The 27,842-nt window shown below is 35.5% G+C and overlaps 1 protein-coding gene across 4 annotated transcripts in view; it reads right to left on the bottom strand.

Annotated features, from left to right (window-relative positions):
• Positions 1-8,284: 8,284 nt before the first annotated feature.
• The window catches only part of LOC136032213 (rhodopsin, GQ-coupled-like), a 146,946-nt gene continuing 127,388 nt past the window's right edge, over positions 8,285-27,842 (bottom strand). For all 4 annotated transcript variants that reach the window (XM_065712423.1, XM_065712425.1, XM_065712422.1 and 1 more), the window contains one exon: positions 8,285-8,735. In XM_065712423.1, coding sequence (XP_065568495.1) covers positions 8,505-8,735 — 231 coding nt within the window. In that variant the 3' untranslated portion in view covers positions 8,285-8,504. The remainder of the gene's footprint in view (positions 8,736-27,842) is intronic.

The following is a 27,842-nucleotide window of genomic DNA, read 5'->3' on the forward strand; positions in this document are numbered from 1 at the left end:
CATCATAAGACCGAACCTTGACTTTGGAAACTGCATAGCCACTCCCCAATATAAAGGCGACACAAGACTTCTTGAGGGCGTGCAGAGGCGTGCCACCAAGGTTATAAAAGGGCTGAAAGACCTCCCCTACGATGGAAGACTAAAAAAACTCAAATTACCCACTCTGATGTACCGCCGCAGACGAGGTGACATGCTGCTTACCCATAAACTCTCTAATGACACATCTAGTCTCCTCAACCTGAATATGTCCTACCAATCCCAAACAAGAGGTCATTCAAAGAAACTTCCTAAATGCCATGTGAACACTAGAATGTTTCAAAACTTCTTCTCCGAAAGAGTTGTCAACGACTGGAATTCCCTCTCCGAGTCTATAGTGTCAGCAACCTCACCTATAACTTTCAACTGGATTTTCACTGGATAGCGAGTGGTCATGCAGGAACTGGAAATACTGCTAGCAAGATCCATATCAGTAACAGATGTCTGTCATCATCACTCACAGAGCAAAACAGATCCATTGGACCTTATCCCTCTGAAGTGCGAATTAAGGTAATTAAGGTAATAATTTTTGTACTTTTCATACATTTACTTTCTATTATTCAAATCCCTAAAAACAATATTGTTGAAAAAATCACCCTGCTTTGCAAAAAAGCAAACCTAAAAACCGAAACAAACAGCCAAATAAAAATAATGATATCAATTTCTTCACCTCAGTGTCTTAGCAAAATTTGAAAACAAATTTTTGACAGTAAAAAAACTGACTATTTTGCTTTTCAGCCCCGTTGTGACAGCATAATACTGAAATATCATTTCGACAGCCTAACGAAGTTAGGATTTTAAATTTCCCCTCCTTACTATTACGAAATGAAGATTTTCGCCTCCCAGTTGGCTTTTGGTTAATACAGACAGATTCCCTTGATAAACCTAAATTTAATTAAATACTTTTTGGCAGTATACAATAGTAGTAAAATCGAAAAAACAGCACAAAGTGACTAAAACCTTGTTTCATACTTATTTGCAAAAAGAAACAGTCGTAATAATTAAAAACTTATTAAAAACCAAGTACAAAAAAAAAATAACTTTCGTCCCAGCCCAAATCAGAGCAAATGTTCCCAAACACGAATCCACCACCTCACGTGGGGGTTGCGCGCCCCCCGCTCCTCCTCCCATGGATCTGCCGCTGCTATTGAGCCACGTTCTCCTTAGTTACAGTCTGTACCCATGAACTATCTGATGACTGCCATATTTACATAGAACCTTAAATGCTGAATAGAGATAAAATCATCAGATATTTGGTCTATTATCATGTAAAATAAAGCAATAAAAATCACTTCAAAGTATTTTGTTTTGGTGCTCCAAAATCAAAATAGAATGAGCGATTTAAAAACGATAAACAGCTAGAAAAATTGGAAGAATGTGATAAAATTAGCTTACTATTAAATGTAAAGTCTAGAGATAATCGTAGCTTCTTCTTTGGTAGTTGCATCAGCTTAACATATGACAACATTTTTGCCATTCCTATTCACAATAAAAGAGGAGGAGTCCGCATCCAATTGTTTCATTCCCATTTTGGTTTGCAAAATGGAGTTTTCAATATCATATGTTCGCCAGCGTACCATAGTATAAAGTTGCAAAACTGTATTAAAATTGTGGAACGAACAGTGACCCTTCCAATAACTCTATTTTCGGGTAGATCAAGGGAAAAGAAAGAAATTCGGGGAATTTTCGGAGATTCGGGGAACGTCTTTTTTTTCGGAGATTTTTCCAGATTTTCGGGGAAATCCCCGAAAATTCGGGGATAGTGGAAACACTGATGGCACTGCCTATGATTGGGAACTAGCTTGGAAACGGTAGAGAAACGCCTTCAGCCCATTGCCTTCAGCCTGAAGGCATCTAATAATGATGAAAGGAGTTTGGATTATTCGTCATGGTCTGAAATATTTTTTCCAAATGAAATTTTACTCTTCTTATCTTCTTTTACTTCTTCTTTCTATTTGTATTTTTGTTCCTAATGTTTTATATGGCTATGTTTTATGGGTTAGTAGTTTTCACTCTATTTCTAAATGTAGCCTAATTAAAAATAAAAAAAAAGTGGTGAGAATAATTGGAGAATATGTTATTGGGGAGGAATGTTTGACAGGTTAGGGATTATCAGGATGCAACTTTTATAAGTCAGCGTTGGAATGATGTCAGCACTTGCATGATGAGAACATTGGAAATGCGGATAATCTTTTGTTTTAGCATAGTTAGAACGCTCAAACAGGATTGGCTCTTCACCCTTTAAGACTGAGTGTTCAAAAGGGGCTTCTGAGGAGTACTAGGGTGGCTGAGCATCCACAGCAACTTGTGGATACATTCAATAAAAATTTTTGAAAAATAGAGAATAAGGAATCATAGCTTGTGTGGTTTTTCTTTTTGAATAACAGAGATATATTTTTAATTTTTTTATTCGAATTATTAAGCTGAATTTACGAACATTGATTGTTGTAGTTGTCCGTCTTTGAGGATTTGTTTCTTCTTGAACAACTCCTATTTAAATTATCAAATGGTGTATTACTTTTGAAACAGAATTTTGGAGTAGGCTATAATATATTTATTTTTAATACATCTTCAATTGCTAAGGATGGGTCAACTAATTGTTGTTTTAGCTTTCGAAACCGTTTATTGAATTTTCCTCTTTATTTTTGCCTTTAGGAAAAAGAGTTTTCATATTAAAATAAGCGGGACAAAGTAAAACTGTAAAACAAAACTTAAAAATCATAGAACTATAACAAAAAAAACAACAGCAGAAAATACAAGTATTATTAAAGAGCCAAGCAAAGAAATGTTTCTTTCTAATATAAAACTTGCTATGTTCAATGGGCAGTTGGCTAAATATACGAACCATTCTCTTAGGGCTAATTGGATCATTTAACTCTGGGAGGTATATTTTGACCATTCGATTGTCCTAAGGAAAATAGTTGTCTTACAATTTGACAACAATTTTTTTACAGCAAGGAAACCTTCCAATCAGTCACTTATCATAGCTACCATGTCACAACTTTGCCTATCAGTTTTGTGAACGAAAAGCACTTAACATCTTTGGGAAACCACTAAACATAGTTTTAGTACTATGATACAGGCAATGATGGCCAAGAAAATGAAATAATTTCGACCCCCTAAATATGACACAACGGATCTAGGATTTAATTTTTGTTCCTGTTATAGCATGTGCTGCTATGTAACGTGGTTTGCCGATATCACTTTTCTAAGGACGGTAGAGGTAAGCTTGATTTAGACTTTGATGAATGCTTAGATATTGTTGAAAGCTTGCATATTGTCAAAAGCAGATCATGTATATTGATATTACAAATACCATACCCACATTAAGCCAAAACAATACGTTTGTACAGGAAAATACCAACAATCGGTTTTATGTAAATGAAATATAAGGCCTCTCTTTAAACGAAAGTAAACAGGGACGTCAAAGCTAAACATGAGTATAATTTACCGTAATATAAAGGAGGGTGAAGCCCTCCTCAGCGTTTTATTCTTCGTAATAACAATACTTATATTTATGTCAATGCTTCGAGAATGAAAGTGCTCATTTTAGGTGTAAATGTTTTAATGACAAACTTTCAGTTGAAATATTTTTTTTCCAGCAGAGCTCCTTTTGCATTAGTTGCATTCTCAGTTGCAGTCTCATTAAATTTTAGCGTAAAGAGTTAGGGCTGAGGAGAGAGGAAAATGCTTTGTATTAGAATACTTTGTGTTCGTATTAAGTTTCAACGCTGCCAATTTTTTCTCTTTGAAGAAAAATTTAATTTTGACTTTTGACATCAGTCTTTCTTAAATTACTTTTTAGTATGTCAATCATATACTTAAAAATAATTACGCAAGAAAAAATAATCTACCACCTCCAGAAAGAATGGCTATTGAAACAGGTAGATTTTATTGTGGTTTTTCAAAACCTTAAACAAAATTTGTGTCCCAAAATTTTATGTCTTATATATAGATATTTTAAAACATTTAAATATATTGACCATGTGTGACATTTTGTGTAATTATGTGAGTTTTATGGTATTATGTGCCTTTTTGTTTTTGTCTTCTTTTTGCAATTGGTATGCTTTTCATAGTTATTATTAAATACCCTGTTATATGAGTTTGTATCATGTGGTATTATTTTGTATTATTTGTTGTTTATTGCCATGGCCCCTTAGTGGCTTTTGTTGCAATAAATATCTATCTATATATCTATTTATCTATCATTTTGACTCAATTTGGAGCAATCAATTTGTTGAGGTTTGATGCTTATTAGGGGACTATAAATAAAAAAAAAGATCCTTCGATCGTTTGCCTACGATCATTGATTGAATGTTATCATCCCTGATGACTTGAACATCCACCAAGAACATTTATGGTGAGGAGGTCTTATGCATCAAAATGTTAATTTTAAGCTCATATTCCTCTAATTTTAGACAAACTTTGGACAAACCTTGATTTTGAAGGCGTGAACCCTACCACCTACCTTCTTCTTCTGCATGACATTATTTTGTATTTAATGTTCTCATTCAGCCTAAAGAGATAGGGATGGAGGGCCATCCCCTCCATCCCTATGATGGATAGTTGCAACAAATCATAGGGATGCAACAAATGGATAGTTGCTCCTCCTTATGGGCACTGGCAAGGGGCATGACCCCCCTGGATATTTGGGACTATAAAGTAATTGTAAGGAAACAAAAAGAAAGAGAGCAGAATTCGGAAAAGCCATGGAAAAATAAACACTGAGTCTAAAGGCATTAACTATTAATTATTTTAGTGTTTGATAACCAAGTTCAAAACTGTCGATATTGTTATAGAATATCTGTCCAAACACTTGTTCATTGCTCAACAGAACTGATTGCTGGTCTATATCTTATAGACCAGCTATATCTTAGAGTCTATATCATAATTCTTGTATGTAGGCTATTCTTTTGTTTATTTTTTTGTAATTACTTACTTTTTCCGTTTTTATATACTTTTACTTTAATTGACATACTTTTCATATTGCCTTTAGAAAAATTTATGTCTCTAAGCTTCATTAAATAAAAAGGAAGGTTTTTTCAACTAGATTTAAGGATCAATATTAAAGCTCAAAACGAATAGAAATTATTGTGTATATGAGGATGGCTGTCCCCCACCTCAACACCGCACTCTTCCCACTACAATTATTCTGCACGTTAAAAAAATATTTATTGTTCTAATTAAACGAGCCTTATGTTTCAGGAGTTGTTTTTAAAGAATTGGGACAAAATTTAAACTTTAGCACAAAGAGCAAGGTGTTGAGGAGGGTTCAACCCTTCATATACGTAATAATTTCTGTTTGTTTTAAGCTTGAGCTGCTCCTTACTTTCAGTTAACCAAACTTTTTTTATTTAATTTCTGATCGTCTTTTTATATAACACCATGATCCCTGGCTCCACCTTCACGGAAAATCCCTTCCCATAGAAATGTCCTCTGGACAATCCAGTCCTGGCATAAATTTACTTTGGACAATTACCCTTGACATCTCCACGCGTAAAACTGAATCGGTAAAGAGAAAGCAACACACATAAAGAAATTTCGTATAGGAATTCTCGTAAATTCAACCATTGTAAAATATCCACTAAAAAGTTCACCCCCTGGAAATTTCCCACTTCATGGAAAACTCTTCCCGCACAAAATCCTCCCAGCAGAAAATTTCTCCTCCCCTCACCACCCAAAAAATGTATTCATACCTCCCAATAACAAGTAAAAAATAGAAAAAATTTATTACTTAAGAAACTTTTCCCATGGGTTGTAGTGGGTCTTTTTTATCTCCAAAGACATAGTTATTGGGCCTTTCAATTATGCTGAACAAAAACACTATCTCAAAATTTTGATCAGACGATCTTAGGAAAAAAAAAAGTGGCGTTGGAGGAGGTCTGGCTGCTCTCCAGCTTTTTTAATCTTTAAAAAGGCAATAAAAATTTCCACTTCCCTTTGAATGAACCTCCTCCCGACATTCTAGGCCCATTGGGTCGATACGATCACCCCTGGAAAAAAATAAACAAACACATATCCATCATTTTTCTTCTGGCAAAATTACAAAACTCTACATTTTTGCAGATATGAGCTTGAAACCTCTACAGCAGGGTTCTTTGATACGCTGAATCCAATGGTGCGATTTTCATTAAAATTATATGACTTAGAGGGGTCTTTTCCCCCTTTTTTCAAAAATCAGACAAACTTTCTCAGGCTTGTAGCTTTTGACGGGTAATATTAAGGCAGGACGCACTCTCAAGGAATCTTCCTATACCTCCCATGTTAAACATTTGGAGTTTGCCTGACGTTCCTGAATTAGTGATTTCTGCGGTTTTTATGTCAGTAGAAATAAAAAAAAATGGTGAATATTTTGATCTAATCAAATCTTAAAGCCGACTATTATTTTCTTATAACTCTAAAATAATTATATAGCCTGTTTCGGGTTTGCATTCTAGATTCCTATACTTGACACTGTTGTTGTGGGGTTTTTATCAAAAAATAAAGCCAAAAATTTTCTATTCAACAATCAGAAACCTATGTCTATAATATATACTTCCTGGCTACAGACCCTTCAAATACTTTACATATTTGTGTTCCGAAGTAAAAATTTCCCCTCAAAAGACTAGATCTAGCTGTAATCGGAGCGAGTGAGAATGCATAAATTACACCAAGGGACTAACCACTCGGATTGTTCAGGAGCGATTCAGTCAAGTATTAGATCGCTGTAACCTGTTTAAACAGAGTCTAGAGAATAAGTAGCGTGCAGACATCAAACTGCCGGTTAATAAATACATATAAAAAACTATATCGGATAAATAATTACAAGACGAATTGCTAAGGATAGCCTGCGCCTAATCATAATTTTGAGTGAGAAACCCTTTAAGTTCAGCCTAATTGTGTTTGTTTAACTGAAGCGACGAAGAAAACTGATTCCTTTGTATTTGACCGAGTTGCCGCCTAAGAAAAAGAATCTACTTGGGAGTAAAATTCCGGAATAAAAGAATTTACTTAGGCCTTAAACCTAATGAAACTTATATATTTGGAATTAGCATATTACTGTCCCTTAAAATAAAAAGCTTTAAATTTACGTTTGAATGAGCTCTTTCCCAATTATCTTGGACCTTTGGTTTGATACAATCACCCCTGGAAAAAACAAAACAAATAAACATGCATCAACGATGTTCCTTATGAAAAAAGCGAAATTCCACATTTTGAAGATTGAAGCTTGAAACCTCTATGGTAGGGTTCTGTGATATGATGTATCTAATTAAGGGATTTTCAATAAGATTGATTGCTTTTTTGGGGTGCTTCCCCTTTTTTCAAAAATCAGGTGAATTTTATTAGATTTTTAGTTTTGGGTGGGTAGCAATGAACTGAAGGAACTTAATATAGTTAAAATAAGCATAAAAAGAGAATACTGCCGGTGCAGCAATTTTCACGAGGATTCCGTTTTTGGTTTGGTGAATATTGGTCAAAGTCACTTTTTATTTCCAGTTTTTATCATAAACTATTTGATAAGATTCTTTTGTAATGCAATTTTTTTTTTAACATGTTTAATTTATTTAGTTGAATAGGACAACAAAAAGAAAGAGGGTCAATTTGACAGCTAGATAGTTAGTTAAATTTTGTTTTTCTGTCGCTATTCTATTTTTTTTTTTTAATGTCCGAATATATAATGGATTTTTGTTCGAGAGAGAGAATTGTCCTGGTGTGAAAGAGGTACATTTTACACGGCTGTTATAAATTCAAATGTCGTATCTATGCAGGCAGTTTGATTTTTGAGTATTTCTACTCTGTAACCTATTGTGTAAACTATTCAATGGCGTAGGAAATTGCATAAAGACAAGCCTACATCTGTTATAATCTATGGAAGTAATAAGTGTTTCTGTAATTTTCGTTTGAGTTTGATTCTATTTTAAGATTAAATTCATAGTAATTAAATATGTTTTTGATTAGATAAATTGATCCCTTTGCCAGGAATCCTTGTTGTTCAAAATTTATTTTGTTTTGTTCCATTTCGCATGCAATTTAATTGCTGTTTTTATTTGGGAGTTTTTTTCTCAAAGTATTTGAAAATAAACTCATTCCCGTGAAAAAAATTATCCTGAAATATATTCCCTGTCACCCAACCACCACTGCTATTTTGGCGCTTGGAAATTTTTCTGTCGGCGCCCTTGCTCCTCCTAGTTTCTCAAAATTGTGGTCTCTTAAACTAAAATAAGGAAACAATCAAAATGTATTGCTTGTTTCACCACTTCAAGTAACAAACAATGTAGTAGTTTATTCTTGGAGAATTGAAAAGTGACAAACAAGACAAACTTGACAAATAAAGATATGATTTAGCATTAAATATATACGGAAAATCACAATATTTCAAACAAACAAGTTCAACAAATGCGCCGATTTACATCCCTTTCTGCGTTTTCAGTATAACCATGCCACTCTAATTTCTATTCCCATTTTGATACCCATTGGAGTTTCTACCATTAAAGATAACCTGACTCAGATATGCCTGACGGTGTGTCAAGACAAACCTCTATGCGTGATCCACCAATTCCATCAGGCACTTTAGCTATAGTGACACACTGTGATAATTGGATTTGAGCACATTCACAGCAGTTAATGTGGCTGGAAGTCTTTTTGACTTTTGGAAAATACCTGGATCGCCGTCTTTCAGAAGACCAGCGGCGATATGTGTTTCGACGCTCCATTTGTTTCTGAAAGAGAAGACTATTTTAAGATAAGGTTTTTAATTCAGTACTTGGACTAGTTTTTCATTACTGGAACTTGAGATAAATTTTCGATTTTTCGAAAACAAAAACCAGCCAGCTCCTTGACAATGGTATTAGAATAAATGTTGCTGAAAATTGCTTCTGTATCTATGCATCTCCAAAGCTAGCAAACAGACTAGAAGGCTTGGCAATTCATTTGGCGTAAAGGGACTTGTCCAAATACTGGACTTTGGATTGCGAAAAGTGCATATATATTAGATTGATTTTTATAAACAGTTTCCGAAAAAGATATTTTCGACAAAAAGTAAAGAGACGTAAAACCTGAGAAGAGCAGAATTAAGGTCATATAATCAATCAAATTTAAGACAAACTAAAACTACTATAATTGTATAAGTAAAACCCGAAACAAACGTAATAAAAAAACACATCAGTCATAAAATAATAGTTAGGTGAAGATGGAAAGATGAATATACTAACGAAATCAAAAATGAACAAAACTAAAATCCTCTCAAACTTAAACAGATAAAAATCCCCACGAACAGGAGAAGGAGTCCTGCTTCCTAAGCCTTCTAAATGCAAAAACGTGATTTCATCTTTACTTAAAAATAATTTGTATTTCCAGCCCTTTATTGTTTCCTTTTTTGAACATCTAGAACAACGTAAAAAAAATACTATCACAAATATAGCCTAAGTTTACAGACGAGGTTAGTGCTACCCCCTCCCCCTCCCAAGTCTCTCTTAAACCCTTTAAGTGGTTTAAGTGTCATTTGCATTACAATTAAGTATTTGTTTCAACAGTTATGTTTTTTTTTCTAAACACCGACGTAAAATGGAGAAGATCAATGAGAATTTCTGGAAATAACTAATGAAAGTTGACAGATTATTTGATATGTAGTTACATTAATTTCTGGATATTTTTCAATTTTGATTTTCCTATATTACAACTATATAAGAGAAAATGCTTAAAAAAAATTTGTTTTCTGTAAAGTATTCTTGGGGTTTCATTCTTTAATATAGTTTTTGTTCGTTTCAGCTTTTAATTATCATAAAAGTTTATTTTTGCCTGTCTTAGGATACAATAAGGCTCTCTACTCATCTTGGAAAAACTCACTGTTTGGAAAATGTTTTTAAGACGAATAAATGTTCTCTTTTTAATTGACATAGTTTAGTTATTGGTCAATATTAGAAATACTAGCAATTTTTTTCAGCTTTTCAAACAGTTCGTGGTAACGAACTGTAGTAAGGAGCGACCCGGCTCAATAATAACCGAAATTTCTAAAAAATGGAATTTTGATACCGATAGTTACATAAAAGGAATCGCATTTAAATGCTGATTTTAAATATATAAATTTCATCAAGATCATTTATACCCATCAAAAGTTACGAGTCTGAGAAAATTTGCCTCATTTTAGAAAACAGGGGGAAACCAGAGGCGCCATTTGAGCCAAATCTTGGGGTGGGCATGAACTCAATCTGCCCCCCCCCCCAATTCACTTTGTGTCGCGTAAGAAAAATCCGGGATTGGCAGCACATTGATCGAATATTCTAAGTAAAAATGCATTTTCAGCACCCGTGTGTTGCTTGGAAATGTACTGTAGCCGAATTTGGAACTGACCTCTAAGTTTAATTATAACAACGAAGAATACAATCAACGAGGTTAAGTGATTAAACTGAAAATGGAAAATTCAACCAGACTACAGGCTGGTATTCCTCAGCGAGAAACTTTCTTATTTAAGTAAACAATACGTCGGTGAAAGTCACCTTCATTGTTATGCTGAAGGTTGTAACAAAAATCTCAGTGTCCCTTCAGCAGAAATCTTCCAGATCAAATATATTTATAAAAAGGAAAAACATAACAAGAAAAAAAATATAACAACATTCAAGGTAACAAGGGAAACCGCCGAGCTTTCATCTTTGCAAAGCCGTCAACAAGCTGGTTGTAGTCTAAATTTTTACTAAATCCTTCTCTGCAAATATCAAAAGGAGGTGACTGAGACGATCATCTCCTGTTGTAGACCGCAGGTAGTTTTTCACTATTTCTAGGCTAGAAAACAAACGCTCATTGCTCGCTGTTGTCTCAGGAAGTGTGGTAGCAATACGAAGTACTTTAATTACTTCTGAGTAAGCCACTGGTAATGCCTGAAGATGGTCGACAATGTCTAGGAAGTTTTCCGGCTTTTTCTCCTCATTGGGCAAGAAACGCTTGGCAATACCAGCTTGAGATTCGAGAAGAATGCTGTCGATATCCAGCTCGCCGTAAAGAGAAGAGAAAAGCTTGAGCTGCTCTGTGTCCATAAACTTGGTTGAGCTTGGATCCAAGGCTTCGAGCGTACTCAGCACTGGCAAGTTATCTGTGAACCCGGCTCAATAGTAACCAAAACTCTAAAAAATGGAATTTTGATACCAATAGCTACATCAAAAGAATCGCATTTTAATGCTGGTTTTAAATATATAAGTTTCATCAAGTTTAGTCTTACCCATCAAAAGTTACGAGCCTGAGAAAATTTGCGTTATTTTAGAAAATAGGGGGAAACGCCCCCTAAAAGTCATAGAATCTTAACGAAAATCACACCATCAGATTCAGCGTATTAGAGAATCCTACTGTAGAAGTTTCGAGCTCCTATCTACAAAAAAGTGGAATTTTGCATTTTTTGCCAGAAGGCAGATCACGGATGCGTGTTTATTTGTTTTTTTGTTGTTTTTTTTTGTTTTTTTTCCCAGGGGTGATCGTATCGACCCAGTTGTCCTAGAATGTTGCAAGAGGGCTCATTCTAACGGAAATGAAAAGTTCTAGTGCCCTTTTTAAGTGACCAAAAAAATTGGAGGGCACCTAGGCCCCCTCCCACGCTAATTATTTTCCCAAAGTCAACGGATCAAAATTCTGAGATAGCCATTTTATTCAGCGTAGTCGAAAAACCTTATAACTATGTCTTTGGGGACGACTTACTCCCCCACAGTCCCCGTGGGAGGGGCAACAAGTTACAAACTTTGACCTGTGCTTACATATAGTAATGGTTATTGGGAAGTATACAGGCGTTTTCAGGAGGATTTTTTTGGTTTGGAGGGGGAGGGGTTGAGAAGAGGGGGATATGCTGGGGGAACTTTCCTTCGAGAATTTGTAATGGGAGAAGAAAATTTCCATGAAGGGAGAGCAGGATTTACTAGCATTATTTAAAAAAAAAACAATTAAAAAATAAAAGTGAAAAAGCTTTTTCAGCTGGAAGTAAGGAACAGCAATAAAACTTAAAACAAACAGAAATTATTACCCATATGAGGGGCTCACCTCCTTCTAATACCTCGCTCTTTACGCTAAAGTATTTTCGGTAATTTCAACTACTTATTCTACGGCTTTTGTGATTCAGGGGGTCATTCTTAATGAATTGGGATAAAATATAAGCTTTAGTGTAAAGAGCGAGGTACTAACGATGGGGCGAATCCCCTCATATATGTAATAAAAACATGAGAATACAAAAGTTCTTTACGTAAGCTAATTTATAAGTTACGTAAATCTTTTACCAATAAAAAGATTCGTAAAAAATTAAAAGTTCTAGTTGCCTTTTTAATTAACCAAAAAATCGGGGGGGCAACTAGGCTTCGTCCCCCGCTCTTTTTTCTCAAAATCATTCGATCAAAATTATGAGAAAGCCATTGAGCCAAAAAAAAAAAAAAAATATGCAAATTTCGTTTTTATTATTCCTCTGCGGAGAGCCAAAATCAAAACATGCATTGATTCAAAAACGTTCAGAAATTAAAAAAAAAAACAAGTTTTTTCAACTGAAAGTAAGGAGTGACATCAAAACTTAAAACGCACAGAAATTACTTCGTATATGAAAGAGGCTGCTTCCTCATCAACGCCCCGCTCTTTTCGCTAAAGTTTTCTACTGTTTTAGAAAGAAGAATTGAGAGAAAGAGTCAAACTTTAGCGTAAAGAGCGGGGCGTTGATGAGGAAGCAGCCTCTTTCATATACAAAGTAATTTCTGTGCGTTTTAAGTTTTGATGTCACTCCTTACTTTCAGTTGAAAAAACTTGTTTTTTTTTATTTAATTCTTTCCTAGCGTCAAAGTTGTCACAAATTGTTTCCGATTCTTGGTGATCTTTTGAGTTCTTCAAGGTCGTCCTTTCTGAACAACAGAGGAGGGTCTAGTTGCGGGTCCATTCACAGCAGGTACTTCAATTTCGACTTCTGTTGCAAACTCTTTAGCCTTCAATATGCAAATGAAGCATCTGAACGCAGGTCGGTGAGTTTGCTTCTTGTGGCCTGAGTCAGGGTGTGCGATAAAGAAATAACCAAGTCGACGGCGACGGCATGGAGTTGCTGAGACAGCGATTTCGTCGCTCGCGTAATTGCTTCTATGTAGTGCAGTTGGAAGATAACAAGGAACGATTCCATCAATAAATGATAGGCCAGGAACTGACCCATTTTAGTCTATCAACTTAGAGGAATTACTGCAAATATTCAGAATTTATAATATTAATATAATCATCTAGGAAACGGGCATGTGACAGAACTTGAAAATTAGATTATGTATCTAACTTGCTTTCAAATCTTTGCGAATGGCGCCTCTGGGAGAACACCCCCTAAAAGTCATAGAATCTTAACGAAAATCACACCGTCAGATTCAGCGTATCAGAGAACACTATTGTAGAAGTTTCAAGCTCCTATTTACAAAAACGTAGAATTTTGTATTTTTTGCCAGAAGGCAGATCACGGATGCGCGTCAATTTGTTTGTTTTTTTTTTGTTTTTTCCAGAGGGGTGATCGTATCGACCCAGTGGTCCTAAAATTTTGCGAGAGGGCTCAATCTAACGGAAATGAAAAGTTCTAGTGCCCTATTTAAGTGACCAAAAAAACTGGGGGGTACCTAGGCCCCCTTCCTACGCTAATTATTTTCCCAAAGTCAACGCATCAAAATTCTGAGATAGCCATTTTATTCAGCGTAGTCGAAAAACCTTATGACTATGTCTTTGGGGACGACTTACTCCCTCACAGTCCCCGTGGGAGGGGTTACAAGTTACAAACTTTGACCAGTGCTTACATATAGTAATGGTGATTCGGAAGCGTACAGATGTTTTCGGGGGGATTTTGTGGTTGGGAGGAGGGGTTGAGAAGAGGAGGATATGTCGATGGAACTTTCCATCGAGGAATTTGTCATGGGGGAAGAAAATTTCCATGAAGGGAGCGCAAGATTTTCTAGCATTATTTAAAAAAAAATAATGAAAAATAAATATGAAAAAGTTTTTTCAACTGGAAGTAAGGAGCAGCATTAAAACTTAACAGGAACAGAAATTATTACGTATATGAGGGGCTCACCTCCTCCTAATACCTCGCTCTTTACGCTAAAATATTTTTAGTAATTTCAATTATTTATTTTACGGCTTTTGTGGGACAAAATTAAAGCTTTAGTGTAAAGAGCGTGGTACTGACGAGGGGGTGAACCCCTGATATATGTAATAAAAACATGAGAATACAAAAGTTCGTAACGTAAGCTAATTTATAAGTTAATTATATCTTTTGCTAATAAAAACATTCGTAAAAAATTAAAAGTTCTAGTTGCCTTTTTAAGCAACCAAAAAATCGGAGGGCAACTAGGCTTCGTCCTTCGCTCCTTTTTTTCTCAAAATCATTGGATCAAAACTATGAGAAAGCCATTTAGCCAAAAAAATTAATATGCAAATTTCGTTTGAATTATTCCTCTGCGGAGAGCCAAAGTCAAAACATGCCTTGATTCAAAAACGTTCAGAAATTAAATAAAAAAACAAGTTTTTTAGCTGAAAGTAAGGAGTAACATTAAAACTTAAAACGAAGAGAAATTACTTCGTATATGAAAGGGGGTGCTTCCTCATCAACGCCCCGCTCTTTACGCTAAAGTTTTTTACTTTTTTAAAAAGAAGAGTTGAGAGAAAGAGTCAAACTTTAGCATAAAGAGCGGGGCGTTGATGAGGAAGCAGCCCCTTTCATATACGAAGTAATTTCTGTTCGTTTTAAGTTTTAACGTGGCTCCTTACTTTCAGCTAAAAAACATGTTTCTTTTTATTTAATTCTGCTAAAGAGCTAAAATCTTATGTTGCGATTTAAATTTCGGCGAGAATTTGATTATTCAGTCAGAATTTTGATAACCATTATTTTATGGCTGTAAGTTTTAAATAATAATTTTAATACGTAAATTCAGGTTGATAGGGAGGGAGTTATTTTTCATGTGAATTTGAAATTGCCTAATTATTGGTTTTCTACTGGGCTGAAGGCAATTTGACCTCCACTGTGTAAACATCCTTCCTGTATATGTATTCCTGTAAATCTTTTTATGTTATATTTTTTTGTATTTCTTTGTTTGTGGCCTAAAAAAGCAAAAATAAGACATCGCAAATCAATACCGCCAAATTTATTTTCTTAATTATTTTTCCCTTAATTAAGGTTCACTTTTATCTTGAAGTTTTGAATAAGGTATCTTCATAGCCTACAATTTTAAGGTAGATAGGCGTAAAAGAAATAAAAAATTAAAATTTCCACTCTAAGAATCAGTATAACTATATTTTTGTTCTAAGACCTAATGTCTTTGATAACATTTCTTAGCTCGGTTTATTCACCCTGTAAGCTCCACCCCGATTAGAAAAAAAATATATTTGAGCCATTTTCTTGTTAAAACTGCTGTTCTACATGGAAGAATGAAAACCATATGGTACCTGAAACACCTTTTACAGAGAACATAGCCTTAAGCTGCAATGTCTATTTTAGACTAAAATGAATCAATTAGTATGTTTGAATCTCCTTGCCCTCCCTGAATAATTGCTGGAGGTTTTAGCCCCTCCCCAGTAGTTTTTCAGATATTACAAAAACGCCATTTTGAAAGCGTGGGTGAATGTGCTACCTTTTGATTTATTTCACTGTGCTGAAATAATGGGGTCCAAAATCCCACTGGGGCTAAAAAGCCAATATTCTAGAGGGTCAAAACCACACCTCTGTTGGCCTCCATATCATCTTCTACCAAACGCAAAATACAAAATTTCCTTGCCTCTTCGCCCCAGCACTACGATAGTTTCAGCTCAATTTCTAGGAGTTGTTCTCGAGATGCCACACATTTATCATTCTGGCAACTTGGATATATGATTTCTTTCGAGTTTCCTCTTTCGAATTTCCTCTATTGAGCTCCCTCTATTCGAGTTTTCTTACACCCAAGTCTAAATTGGAGATCTATTTGGTCCCTTGGAGCTCCTGAAACATTTCAACTTAACTCCCTCTGGTCGTTTCCGATATAGCGTAGATACACTATGATAACCTTTGCATTCGTGGTTACTGTAAATCTACATAGTTACTTGGGGTTCATGGTTAAAAACTTTTTGAATAGATTAGATACTAAAATATTTTGACCCACCCCTTTCGCTCCTTCTTCCAAATTCAAAACTTGATGTCAACTTGGCTTCCCCTCAACAGTCTCTGAAAGTTTGACCTTGAACTCGCTAATTAATCATAAATACATCTTAGGTTTCGTTATCAAATCAAAAATATGTGGTCTACATAAACCTATCCCCCCAAAAATATTCCCCTTAAAGTTTTCCTTTAAAAATTCTGTGCTCTCAAATTCCCTTAAAAGACATTGCAGTTACGCTATTTTGTCTAGCTGACAAACGAAGTGTCACTTGATTCACCTCCCTACTAAAATGTGTAAGGATTTCAAGTCTCATAGCGGTTAATACTCTTAGAATACTCAAACACAGGGCAAGCCCATAAGACCTGAAAAATATTTGCAAGTTTCCCTACCACTCTCCCGTGATTCTGCAATATTATCGGAGAGTTTCAACTCTGTCTCGCAAGTTGTTCCTAATATATTGCAGACATGGCATCTTGATAGCCCGGATGCAGAGCGTCTTTTGATTTAGCTCAACCCCTCAACCGTAAGTCCCATTCAATCTACCCTCAATCTGAAATCCCACTCAACAGCACTCAAAAAGTTCAATTTGACATCACAAGCCGTTCCTGGGATATTGCATGTATGCAATTTTGATAGATAGATATTTTTTTTTTTTTTTTTACCAATTTTGATAGCCTGTCAACTCATCTCTTTATACAGCTTGCAACTAAATCGTTTATAGATTATAAGTCCAATAGGATATAAAACGTTTTGGTGAATCAGAAATGTTTTAATAGCTCCTTTCCTCTCCCTAAGCAAAAGCTTTATGTCTCCTTGTCCCACCCTCCCCCTTCTTTTACCAAGCAGAACCTGGCGGTTTGAGCATCTTCCCCATTGCCGTTCCCGAGATACAGTAGTTCTTCTATTTCAGTGATCTGGATACACACAGCTTCTTTTAATTTAACTTCAAATTCGGGATCAGTTTGACTCCCACCTCTCCAACGATTCTTAAAAATTTTCACTCGACCCCTCATGGCGTTCCCGTGATATTACAGGTAATTTCACTCGGATGCACATGGTATGTTTAAGTTTTTTTCGGTACGAATATAACTTTCAGAGTATATCCTTGCGAAACTGCAGGAATCTTGGCCTAGCAAATGACCTTAAAGAGCCTTTAGCTGATGAGACACCATATACATAATATTGACGATTTTTTTATATTAAAATCTAATGGGTACCGTAATTTAAATTATCTATGATCACTTACTCTGGGGCTTTGATGGTGATTAATAAAAAAAAAAAGAATTTTCTAATGGAATTAAATAGACAAGTTGTAATTTAAAACAAAACATTTCGGTTTCACAGCTTATGCAACATATTTCTGAAAAACCATTTCAAATAAACTGGCTCATGATTTTTCCCTTTACTTGTAAAATTATGATGGACTAACACTTTGCAGCTATAACATGTTGCAGCTAAAGTTGCAACTAGTAAAAGGCGGATCAAAGGCTATAGTAACCAAATGTTGAAGAAAGTATTTTGAAAAAACTGCCTTATGAGAAAAAAAAATACAAACTTACATTGATTCAGAAATGGTAACTCATACATTGGTTAACTTCAAAAGTAAAAGTTTATTCCGAAAACAAATTTATGGTGATTTGGAACAAAAACACCTGAAACCCCTCGAAAATGACAACTGATCGAAATGAAAGACGCATCGTTAGAATCAGCATGGTCAAAGATCTTAAATAAGAGGATTACGGTTTCCACCTTAAGCAATATAGAAAATCAGTTTTTTTTTCTCTTTACTAAAATAATTTTCAAAATAAATCAATTTTATACAAAAACTGCATGTTTTTACAGACTTCCCTGCTGGTTCCCTATAGCTCGTCTTTTACCATTTCAATGAAGAAAAAGCTAAGTGCTTTTTTCCTGAGTATTATCATGGTTGCAGTTCTAGCTGCAACCTAGTAAAAAGCGAAACGAAGCCCATAGTAACCAAAACTTGAAAAACTACGTTTAAAAACAAAAAGGCCTAATGAGAAATAATTGCCATATATTTCTATTCCTCATATTCTAATGTAGCTCTATTTCTCATACTCTAATAAGAAGTAGAGGTACAGTATGGTAGCTGTAGCTGCAACCAAATAAAAGGCGACCCGAAGCCCATAGTAACCAAAAGTTGAAAAACATGGTTTGGTAAAAACTGATAATGAGAAATATTATCCCTCTGACACTAATTCAGGAATGGTAACTATTATTTCGGTTAATCTCAAAAGTAACAGTTTAATGCTAGAAAAAATTATAGTGGTTTCAATAAAAGCCTGAAGCTCCTTGAAAAGGGCGTTTGATCGAAATGAAAACTGCACCATTGGAATCGGCATGGGTAAAAACCTCGATTAGGAGAACAGTTTTTCACATTGATAAACAGGAAAAATCAGTTTTTTTTTGTTTTACCTCAAAAAAGAATCATGTGCCTTTTGTGTATTATTTTCCTTTCGACCGTTCCATATGGAAAAGAGAGTCGTAGAAATTGTAATAGGAAAATCAAATTTTAGCGCCTTTTTGAGGGGGTCGAAACTGATTGGTGGGAAACCAATCACGTCCTTGCCGTTTTTTTTTTAACCAGCAACCCCGTCATCCTCAAAGAGATCTAATAATAGTCTCTAACATTTGTCTCATATAGTAAAAATAATTTTATCATATTAGATCCTCGTTCTGACTGGCTCGTAACTTTCTGTTCTCTGGACCAACGAACTTTTGTGATTAAAGGGGGGGGGGTGAAATAGGGCTCAAACATGAGAAATCGTTTTCCTTTTGGCCAGTGTAAAATTTACACGTACAAGGTTCAAGTCCTATTAACTAGACTAGAAGATCCTAATGTACCAAAATATACTATGGAGCAGAGGTGGCCAAAAATAGGGCTCGAATTAGAGTCAAAAGCTTTTTTTGAATCGGCTAAAAATTTGTATCTTGAAATATGGGGGATTAGTCGCTATTTTCCAATCTAGAAAGCATTAAAAAAAATAAGAGTACGTGCCTATTTTTTAATTTACCAGAGTTGTGAGTGTCAAAGATGACAATCAAAAAGACATTATTATTGTCCAATTCCAATTTGCCAAATCATGTTTTTCCATGGGACAGTAGCTATAAAAGCCTTACACGTCTTCTAACCGTTTGATATGAGACTTGAATTTGAAGAGAAGTGACATTCATTAGGGAACTATTCTCCATTGTAAAAATTCCAAGAACAAATCCCTGGGAGCCAGATAATTCGAGCTCTGAGTAAATTTAAAGAAATATTGAAATCAGAATAATTCAACTGTGTGACATGAAATTTGGATTTGAACTGATATTCATTAAGAAGGTGTGCTCTATGGTGAAAAGATTCAAATGAAGAAAGGATAAGAAAGAATAATATATAAAACTTTGTTTAAGAAAATTGATCAAACAGTTCGTGATAAGGAACTGTAAATAAGGAGCCACTCGCCCCAATAGTAACTGAAACCGAAAAAAGGAATATTGATAACAATAGTTACATTAAAAGAATTGGCTTTTATAATAACTCCAAACTTATGAAACTTACTAAGTTTAATGCTACTCATCGAAAGCTAGAGCCTGAGAAAATTTGACAGATTTTTGAAAAAGGGCAAGGAAGGGAAAAACCAAGAAATTCTAAAGAAAATTATACTATCAGATTCAGCATGTCAGAGAACTTTTTCTTAGATTTTTTAAACTCCTATCTGCAAAAATTCGGAATTTTGTATTTTCTGCCAGAAGAAAGATCCTGGAAGAAATATTTTCTTTCAGGTGGTAATTGTATCAAAGCAATGGGCCCAGATTATCGGGAGAAGGCTCACTATTGGACCGATGGTCATAGAATATCTGAAAAGGGCTCACCCAAACGGAAGTTAAAAGTTTCAGTGCTCTTTTTAAGTGACGAAAAAGATCGGAGGACAGCTAGTCCTCCTACCACGTCCCGTATTTTTCAAGGTCATCTGAACAAATTTTGATATTGCTGTTTTATTCAGCATAGTTGAAAGGTCCAATAGCTGTGCTTCTTGGGATGATATGTCCCCCGAAGCCCTTGATGAAAGGGTTGTAGTTTATGAAATTTGCCAATCGCTTACATACAGGATTTGTAATAGTGAAACATGCGGGAATTTTGTTTCGGGGGGGGGGGAGTCCCCGGGGAGAACTTTCCGCGGAAAGGAAAATTTTTAAGGCTAATTTTTCCTGGAATATTTTCCAAAGGAGATTGTGCCGGAATTCCTTTTCAATTTTTTTTTATTTGTATTACTTTCATTTGCAACTCAGAGATTTACATGAGATGATTTTCCGTTGGAATTTTCTAGGGGAAATTTTCTGCGGTGTCTGAAATGTACGGGGTATTTTTCAGGGTGGGAGGGATTTTTAGCGGGAGAAACTTTCCATTGGATGGGGATTTCGCAAAAAATTTTCACACAGGGGTATCTCCAACATAATTTGAAAAACGATCAGAAATTAAATAAGAAATAATTTTGTTTACAGTGGAAGTAAGAAAAGAGTCTATGCAGAATTGTCCGCTGAAACTTTCTTTGCACGAAATCTTTTGTGAGGATTGAATTTGTTCTAAGGAATTCCCTGGGGCAATTTGACGCAAGGAAAAATTTCAGGGAAAATTGCACGAGAAAAATTTCATGTTTTTTTCCTGGAGGGGGAGGCGGATTTTCTATTATTATTAGGAAAACAATCAGAAAAAAACAACAGGTCTTTTCAACTGAAAGTAAGGAGTAACATTAAACTTAAAATGAACATAAATTATTCTGTATATGAGGAGGTGCTGCACCTCCTCCATATCTCGGTCTTTCCGCTAAAGTTTAACTTTTTTTTTTACCAATCCTTCAAGAGCGACTCTTGAACCACAATGGTTCCATGAAAAATCAGAAAATACCACTTTCCCAAGATACAATCTCTTTGGTCACTTAGTAAGAGCACTAGAACCTTTAGCATCTGTTCGAATCAGCCTTCTCTCGATCTTATAGAATTATGGATTCGGCACGATTATCCGTGGAAAAAAAAAAACAAATAAAAACAAACAACCACGCATTTGGGATTTTTTCTTCTGGAATAAAATGCACTATTCCCCTTTTTTGTAAAAGGAAACTTGAAGCCACGACACAAGTGTTTTCTGACATGATGAATACATTTTTGTGATTTTCGCTAGGACCACTTGTCTTCTTAGGGGTATTCCTTCACTGCAATTTTTGAAAATAAACTGGATCTTCATATGCAAGATCTAATCTATCTATATATATATAAATAAGTTGTTTGTTTGTGTGTCTGTTGACTGACGTCATGTTTGTCGACTGACATTGTTAGGATTGAGCTGGATGTCGTCATGAGGTTGTTTGTCGACTGACGTCATGTTTGTCGACTGACATTGTTAGGATTGAGCTGGATGTCGTCATGAGGTTGTTTGTCGACTGACGTCATGTTGGTCAACTGATGTAATTACAGACCAGGATACCAGGACACAGGGAATATAAATGACGACCGGGACACTCAAAGAGAAATTACAGACTGGGATACCGGGACACAAATAACGACCGGGACACAGGGAATATAAATGACGACAGTGACACAACTACAACGGGGACGCCGGGGGCACAGGGGGGATATATAAATGACGACCGGGACGCAGGGAATGTTCGAAGAGAAATTAAAGACCGGGACACAAATGACGACCGGGACACAGGGAATATAAGTGACGACCGGAACACAGGGACACAACTACAACGGGGACGCCGGGGGGCACAGGGGGATATATAAATGACGACGGGGACACAAGGAATGTTCGATTAGCAATCACCATCAACAAAGCTCAAGGGCGATCATTAGAATAATGAGGTATAGATCTGAATACGGATTGTTTTTCCCATTGGTGTGGCGCGAAGCGCCACACCACCAGCTAGTACTAATATAAATTCTACAACATTTGTACATACAACTAAGACTCAGTGTTCATATTGATAGACAAAAAGAAAACATTAATAATAAGCTATATTGTGCTCTTGTGCGTAATTTACTGTATCTATCCGACTTGATTAAAAAAAAAAAAAAAAAAAAAAAAAAAAAAAAAAAAAAAAAAAAAAAAAAAAAAAATACATTTCCTAGTTTGAGCATGTACATGGATATATGGGATACGTCGTATAAATATGGATAACAAAAATAGCCAATGAAGCGGATTAGCGTAATTGTAGGAAAATGTTTTGTCATCTGTAGGGTGCATATTCAAATTAACTAGTATTTTAACTTTGAAACTTTAATGCATAAATATTCGCCTGTGATTTTTGAGAAAAATATCGGATATACCTACAAATCATATTTAAACAATGACATTTCACATTCCTGTGGCTATTAATCTCAATTTCCACAACTAATACATAATTGGAATTAAATCAAAAAGATTCCCGTTGTTCTAGACATTTTTATTGTTTTTACTTTGTTAATCACGTGTGAATACGTTCAATCAAGTTTAACTACATAATATAATGACCTTAGAATTTGGATCATTGATTTAATTTTGGTTAAATTACTTTTAAGTTTCATTTAGTTAGGTTTAAAAAATGTTACGTTAACTTATGTTGGTACCATGTTGGTACCACACCTAATTTAGCTACTGAGTCTAGAAAGTATAGGAAATTACAAATTAGTGCAGAATACACGATACTATTGTACCTAATCTGTCCTAATATGACATATAATTCATCTCAAACATCAAAAAGTAATCACCAATCCCCTTTGGCCTGCCAATATTCAAGAGACCTCTGAAGTTAGCCCTTGAGACAAATCTTGTTTATTTTAATACTAAAGTTTTTAGTTTCACTTACAAAATTAACCCCCTCACCCCTCAAAAAAAGTTTCACAACGATATTTTTTACATTTCAAGTTATTCAATTTAAAAAAATTTCAAGTTTTTCAATATAAATTTTACAAGATATATTCGGCTCTCAAATGTAACTTACTGTCTATTTTACTGGATTAGCACTTTCCTAGATTTTGCTGTCTCAAGCTTTAGAATGTAATCTAAAACGCACTAATCGTGTAGGATTACATATACATAAAAGCATAAGATACATAAGAATTATTTTATGACTAATGTTTTTTTCTCTTTTATCTAAGAAGCAGAAATCTCTCTTTTTTAAAGTTACAGCACGAACACTAGGTCTAAAACTTCAAATAGCGTTATATGGCTATGTGGAAAAAAAAAAAAATCAAATTCAAAAGTTATAGTGTGAAACATCATCTTTGTTTAGGAGTGAGGGGGTTAATTTTGTAAAGAGACCTAATGAAGTTCAAGATTGAAGATAAATAAGACTTGCCTGAAATATTATTGTACCATGCTTTGTCCCTGCTTCAGAGGTCTCTACAATTAAGAAAAAAGTTTTATACAATTTGTAGTTAAATAAGAATTTATACTAATTGAAAGAACAAAAGTCATTGAAAACAACCTCTAAGAATCTTTTTATTCTTTTTCAGAGGTAATGTCAGGAAAATCGATGTGAGGTCAAGCACGTATGATTGTGTTTAATCATGCTCCATTACGTCTGATCGTTTTTAATTAGGCTTAATTCCATAATTCAATAATTTTGAAATAATGTTGCTAGACTATATCAAATTTGCCAAAAAGACCAAAAAAAAATACTAGAGATTATCAATCTTTTATTTAAAAGTTTTACTTTTTGTACAATTTCGCTGAGAATAAGTGGCCAAGTAAAGGAGAACTAAAAAACTAGTATAACGAGCGAGAAGTTTAGATGAAGGCAGTACTCCTGACATTTGGGAATGTTAGAATTTTCGCTAAGAAAGAATGACCAAACACAAGGGTCATTTAATTGGAATAAGTATCTTTTCTGTATAATTTTGTTTTTGTGACAAACTTTTACTATTGAGACTAGTCAAATAATCGATGAGTCAGCTACAGATTTCAATTTTTCTCATCAGACAAATCTTTTAAAAGCGTTTAAAATTTTTTCGCCACTAGTAGGGAACTGGAACATCACACAAAGCTCTTTTAAGGCTTATACATCTAAAATGTCTGTTAAAACATCTAAGTTCTATTTATGTAACAAATTATAATACTTGAAATTAAATGCAATTTTTAAAAAAACTGTATCTTCATAAACAAGATAACATTTATTTCGCCCGTGCTTGATTAGATGACGGGCTTCGCTCAGTGTTGGAAACGTCTGACTAAAGCTGCTAGATTTTTAGCCTTCGAGCGTTTATGAAATATCTGAAATGTTTGATAACACTTTTCAACTTTTTACGGGTTATTTGATACGATCTCATGAATCAGACTTTAATATGACGTCATTGCCCAAATGACGTAATCTATATATATATAAATCTTGTATATATAAAAATAAGTTGTTTGTGTGTGCGTGTCGAGTGACGTCATGTTTGTGTGTCGACTGACGTCATGTTTGTCGACTGACGTCATTATAAGGATTGAGCTGTATGTGTCATGAAGTTGTTTGTCGACTGACGTCATGTTTGTCAACTGATGAAATTACATACCGGGACACCGGGACACAAATGACGGCCAGGACACAGGGAATATAAATGACGACCGGGAACCTCAAAGAGAAATTACAGACTGGGACACCCCAGTCTGTTATTTCTCTTTGAGGTTTCCGGTCGTCATTTATATTCCCTGTATCCCGGTCGTCATTTGTGTCCCGTTGTCCCGGTATGTAATTTCATCACTGAAATTACTTAACCAAAATGACGTCAGTCGACAAACAACTTCATGACGCATACAGCTCAATCCTTATATATATATATATATATATATATATATATATATATATATATATATATATATATATGTATATATATACATATATATATATATATATATATATATATATATATATATATATATATATATATATATATATATATATATATATATATATATATATATATATATATATATATATATATATATATATATATATATATATGCGCTTCGCGCCGCCCCAACACCTAGTTGGTGGGGCGCTTCGCACCCCCCAAGCCCCCCCCCCCCCCCCCCGCGCGCGTAATTCGTTACGCACCATATTAGTTACGCGCCATTGTAGTTGTGTCCCTGTGTCCCACCTGTGAATAGAGATAGATATAAATATATGTTTTTAACTACGTAAAACATGCGAATATACAACATTCTTCGCTGTCCCACTGTCTGTGCAAATAAATAGATTGTCAGGTTTACTGACTCTTGAACATGCAACATATAATTGTCCATGGGAAAAACAATCCGTATTCAGATCTATGCCTCATTATTCTAATGACGTGTCCCTGTGTCCTGGTCGTCATTTATATTCCCTGTGTCCCTGTCGTCATTTGTGTCCCGGTGTCCCAGTTTTGTAATTTCTCTTTTAGTGTCTCGGTCGTCATTTATATTCCCTGTGTCCCGGTGTCCTGGTTGTCATTTGTGTCCCGGTGTCCCGATCTGTAATTTCTATTCGAACAATCCCTTTGTCCCGTTCGTCATTTATATATCCCGCCTGTGCCCCCGGCGTTTCCGTTGTAGCTGTGTCCCGGTCGTCATTTATATTCCCTGTGTCCCGGTCGTGATTTGTGTCCGGGTGTCCCAGTCTGTAATTTCTCTTTGAGGTTACCGGTCGTCATTTACATTCCCTCTGTCTCGGTCGTCATTTGTGTCCCGGTCTGTAATTTCTCTTCGAGTGTTTTTTCTTTTTAGTTTTTTTTTAGTTATTTACCTTTTTTCTTTTTTCAGTTTTCATTTTCTTCTTTATCTTTCTGCGTCACTATGAAGTGCATATCGCCGAACCTTTGTTTTTTTTTCAAATTAAATCTGGTAGGCATTGATGACCTTATCCAAGTCAAAATCCCAAACCCAATCATCATCGCTATCATTTTCAGTTTTGATTTGTTTTGACTCTCACTGTCCAGGTGGATTTTCATCTAACTGCGCGGTTTTACGTTCTTTAGCCGCAAGCCTGTTTTCTTGCTGTTCTTGTGATTCCTCGGCACGCATTGTTTTCTTACTTTCTCTATCAGCCGCAAGCCTGTTTTCTTGCTGTTCTTGTGATTCCTCGGCACGCTTTCTTTTCTTACTTTCTCTATCAGCAGCAAGCTTTTTGGCATAGACTCTTTGAGCAGCTTCCTCGGCTGTTGCCATTGTAGGTTCTTCAGTCATTTTACAATTAAACATTTTTCCGTGAATGAATGTCTTAAAAACCTTTAATGACGTCATCTTCATAACAAACATGACGTCAACTAACTTCATGACGTCAGTCGACACACAAACATGACGTCACTCGCAGACACACACACACACACACACACACACACACACACACACACACACACACACTCACACACACAGACAACTTATTTGTATATATATAGGAGCTATATATCTATCTCTATTCACAGGTTGGACACAAGGACACAAATACAATGGCGCGTAAGGACTTACGCGCGCGGAGGGGCTTGGGAGGGCGCGAAGCGCCCCACCAACTAGGTTTTGGGGTGGTACGAATCGCCACCCCAACAGCTAGTATATATATAAAAATAAGTTGGCTGTATGTCTGTCGAGTGACGTCATATCATCATGTCATGTCGTCATGAAGTTAGTTGTCGTCATGTTTGTTATGACGATGACGTCATTAAAGGTATTTAAGACATTCGTTCACAGAAAAATGTTTAATTGTAAAATGACTGAAGAACCTTCAATGGCAACAGCCGAGGAAGCTGCTCAAAGAGTCTATATAAAAAAACCTGCTGCTGTTAGAGAAAGTAAGAAAAGAAAGCGTGCCGAGGAATCACAAGAACAGCAAGAAAACAGGCTTGCGGCTGATAGAGAAAGTAAGAACAGAAAGCGTTCTGAGGAACTACCAGAGCAACGCGAAACCAGGCTTGCTGCTAAAAGAGAAAGTGAAAAAAGAAGGCTTGCCGAGGAATCAAAAGAACAGCAAGAAAAAAGGCTTGCGGCTGATAGAGAAAGTAAGAAAAGAAAGCGTGCAGAGGAATCACAACAACAGCGTGAAATTAGGCTTGCGTCTCAAAGAGAAATCACCAAAAGAAAGTGTGCCGAGGAATCACAAGAGCAACCTGGGTCAGTGCGATGCTGGATGTACTCAGTGGAATGGCAAAAACGAGGATTGCCACACGCACATATACTAATCTGGCTACATTATAAAATTACTTCTAACGAAATTGATGATGTGATTTCCGCTGAAATACCTGATGAAAATGTCGATAAGGGGTTATATGGTGCACTGAACGAAAATTCACCATGCATGGCCAAAGGAAGGTGCACAAAGCAATATCCTCGACTTTTAGTACCCAACACAATTACTGGCAATGATGGTTACCCACAATATAGAAGAAGATCTGCTGAAGATGGCGGTAAAACAGCAATAATAAAGAAGCGTAATGGTACCACCATCGAAGTAGATAACCAGCGGGTTTTTCCATATTCCCCATCATTATCAAAAACATTTAATGCACACATAAACGTTGAATACTGTAACTCTGTAAAGGCAATCAAATACATATGTAAATACGTCAACAAAGGCAGTGACATGGCAGTTTTTGGCTTGCAGTCCGAAATCAAAGATATCGACGAAATCGTACAAAATCAGGCTGGAAGATATATAAGCAGGAATGAAGCTGTTTGGCGAATTCTTTCATTTCCGAAACATGAACGTAGTCCAGCTGTTGTTCACT

The sequence above is a fragment of the Artemia franciscana genome, chromosome 10 (assembly GCF_032884065.1).
Source record: "Artemia franciscana chromosome 10, ASM3288406v1, whole genome shotgun sequence".
In the NCBI taxonomy this organism is placed as follows: Eukaryota; Metazoa; Arthropoda; class Branchiopoda; order Anostraca; family Artemiidae; genus Artemia; species Artemia franciscana.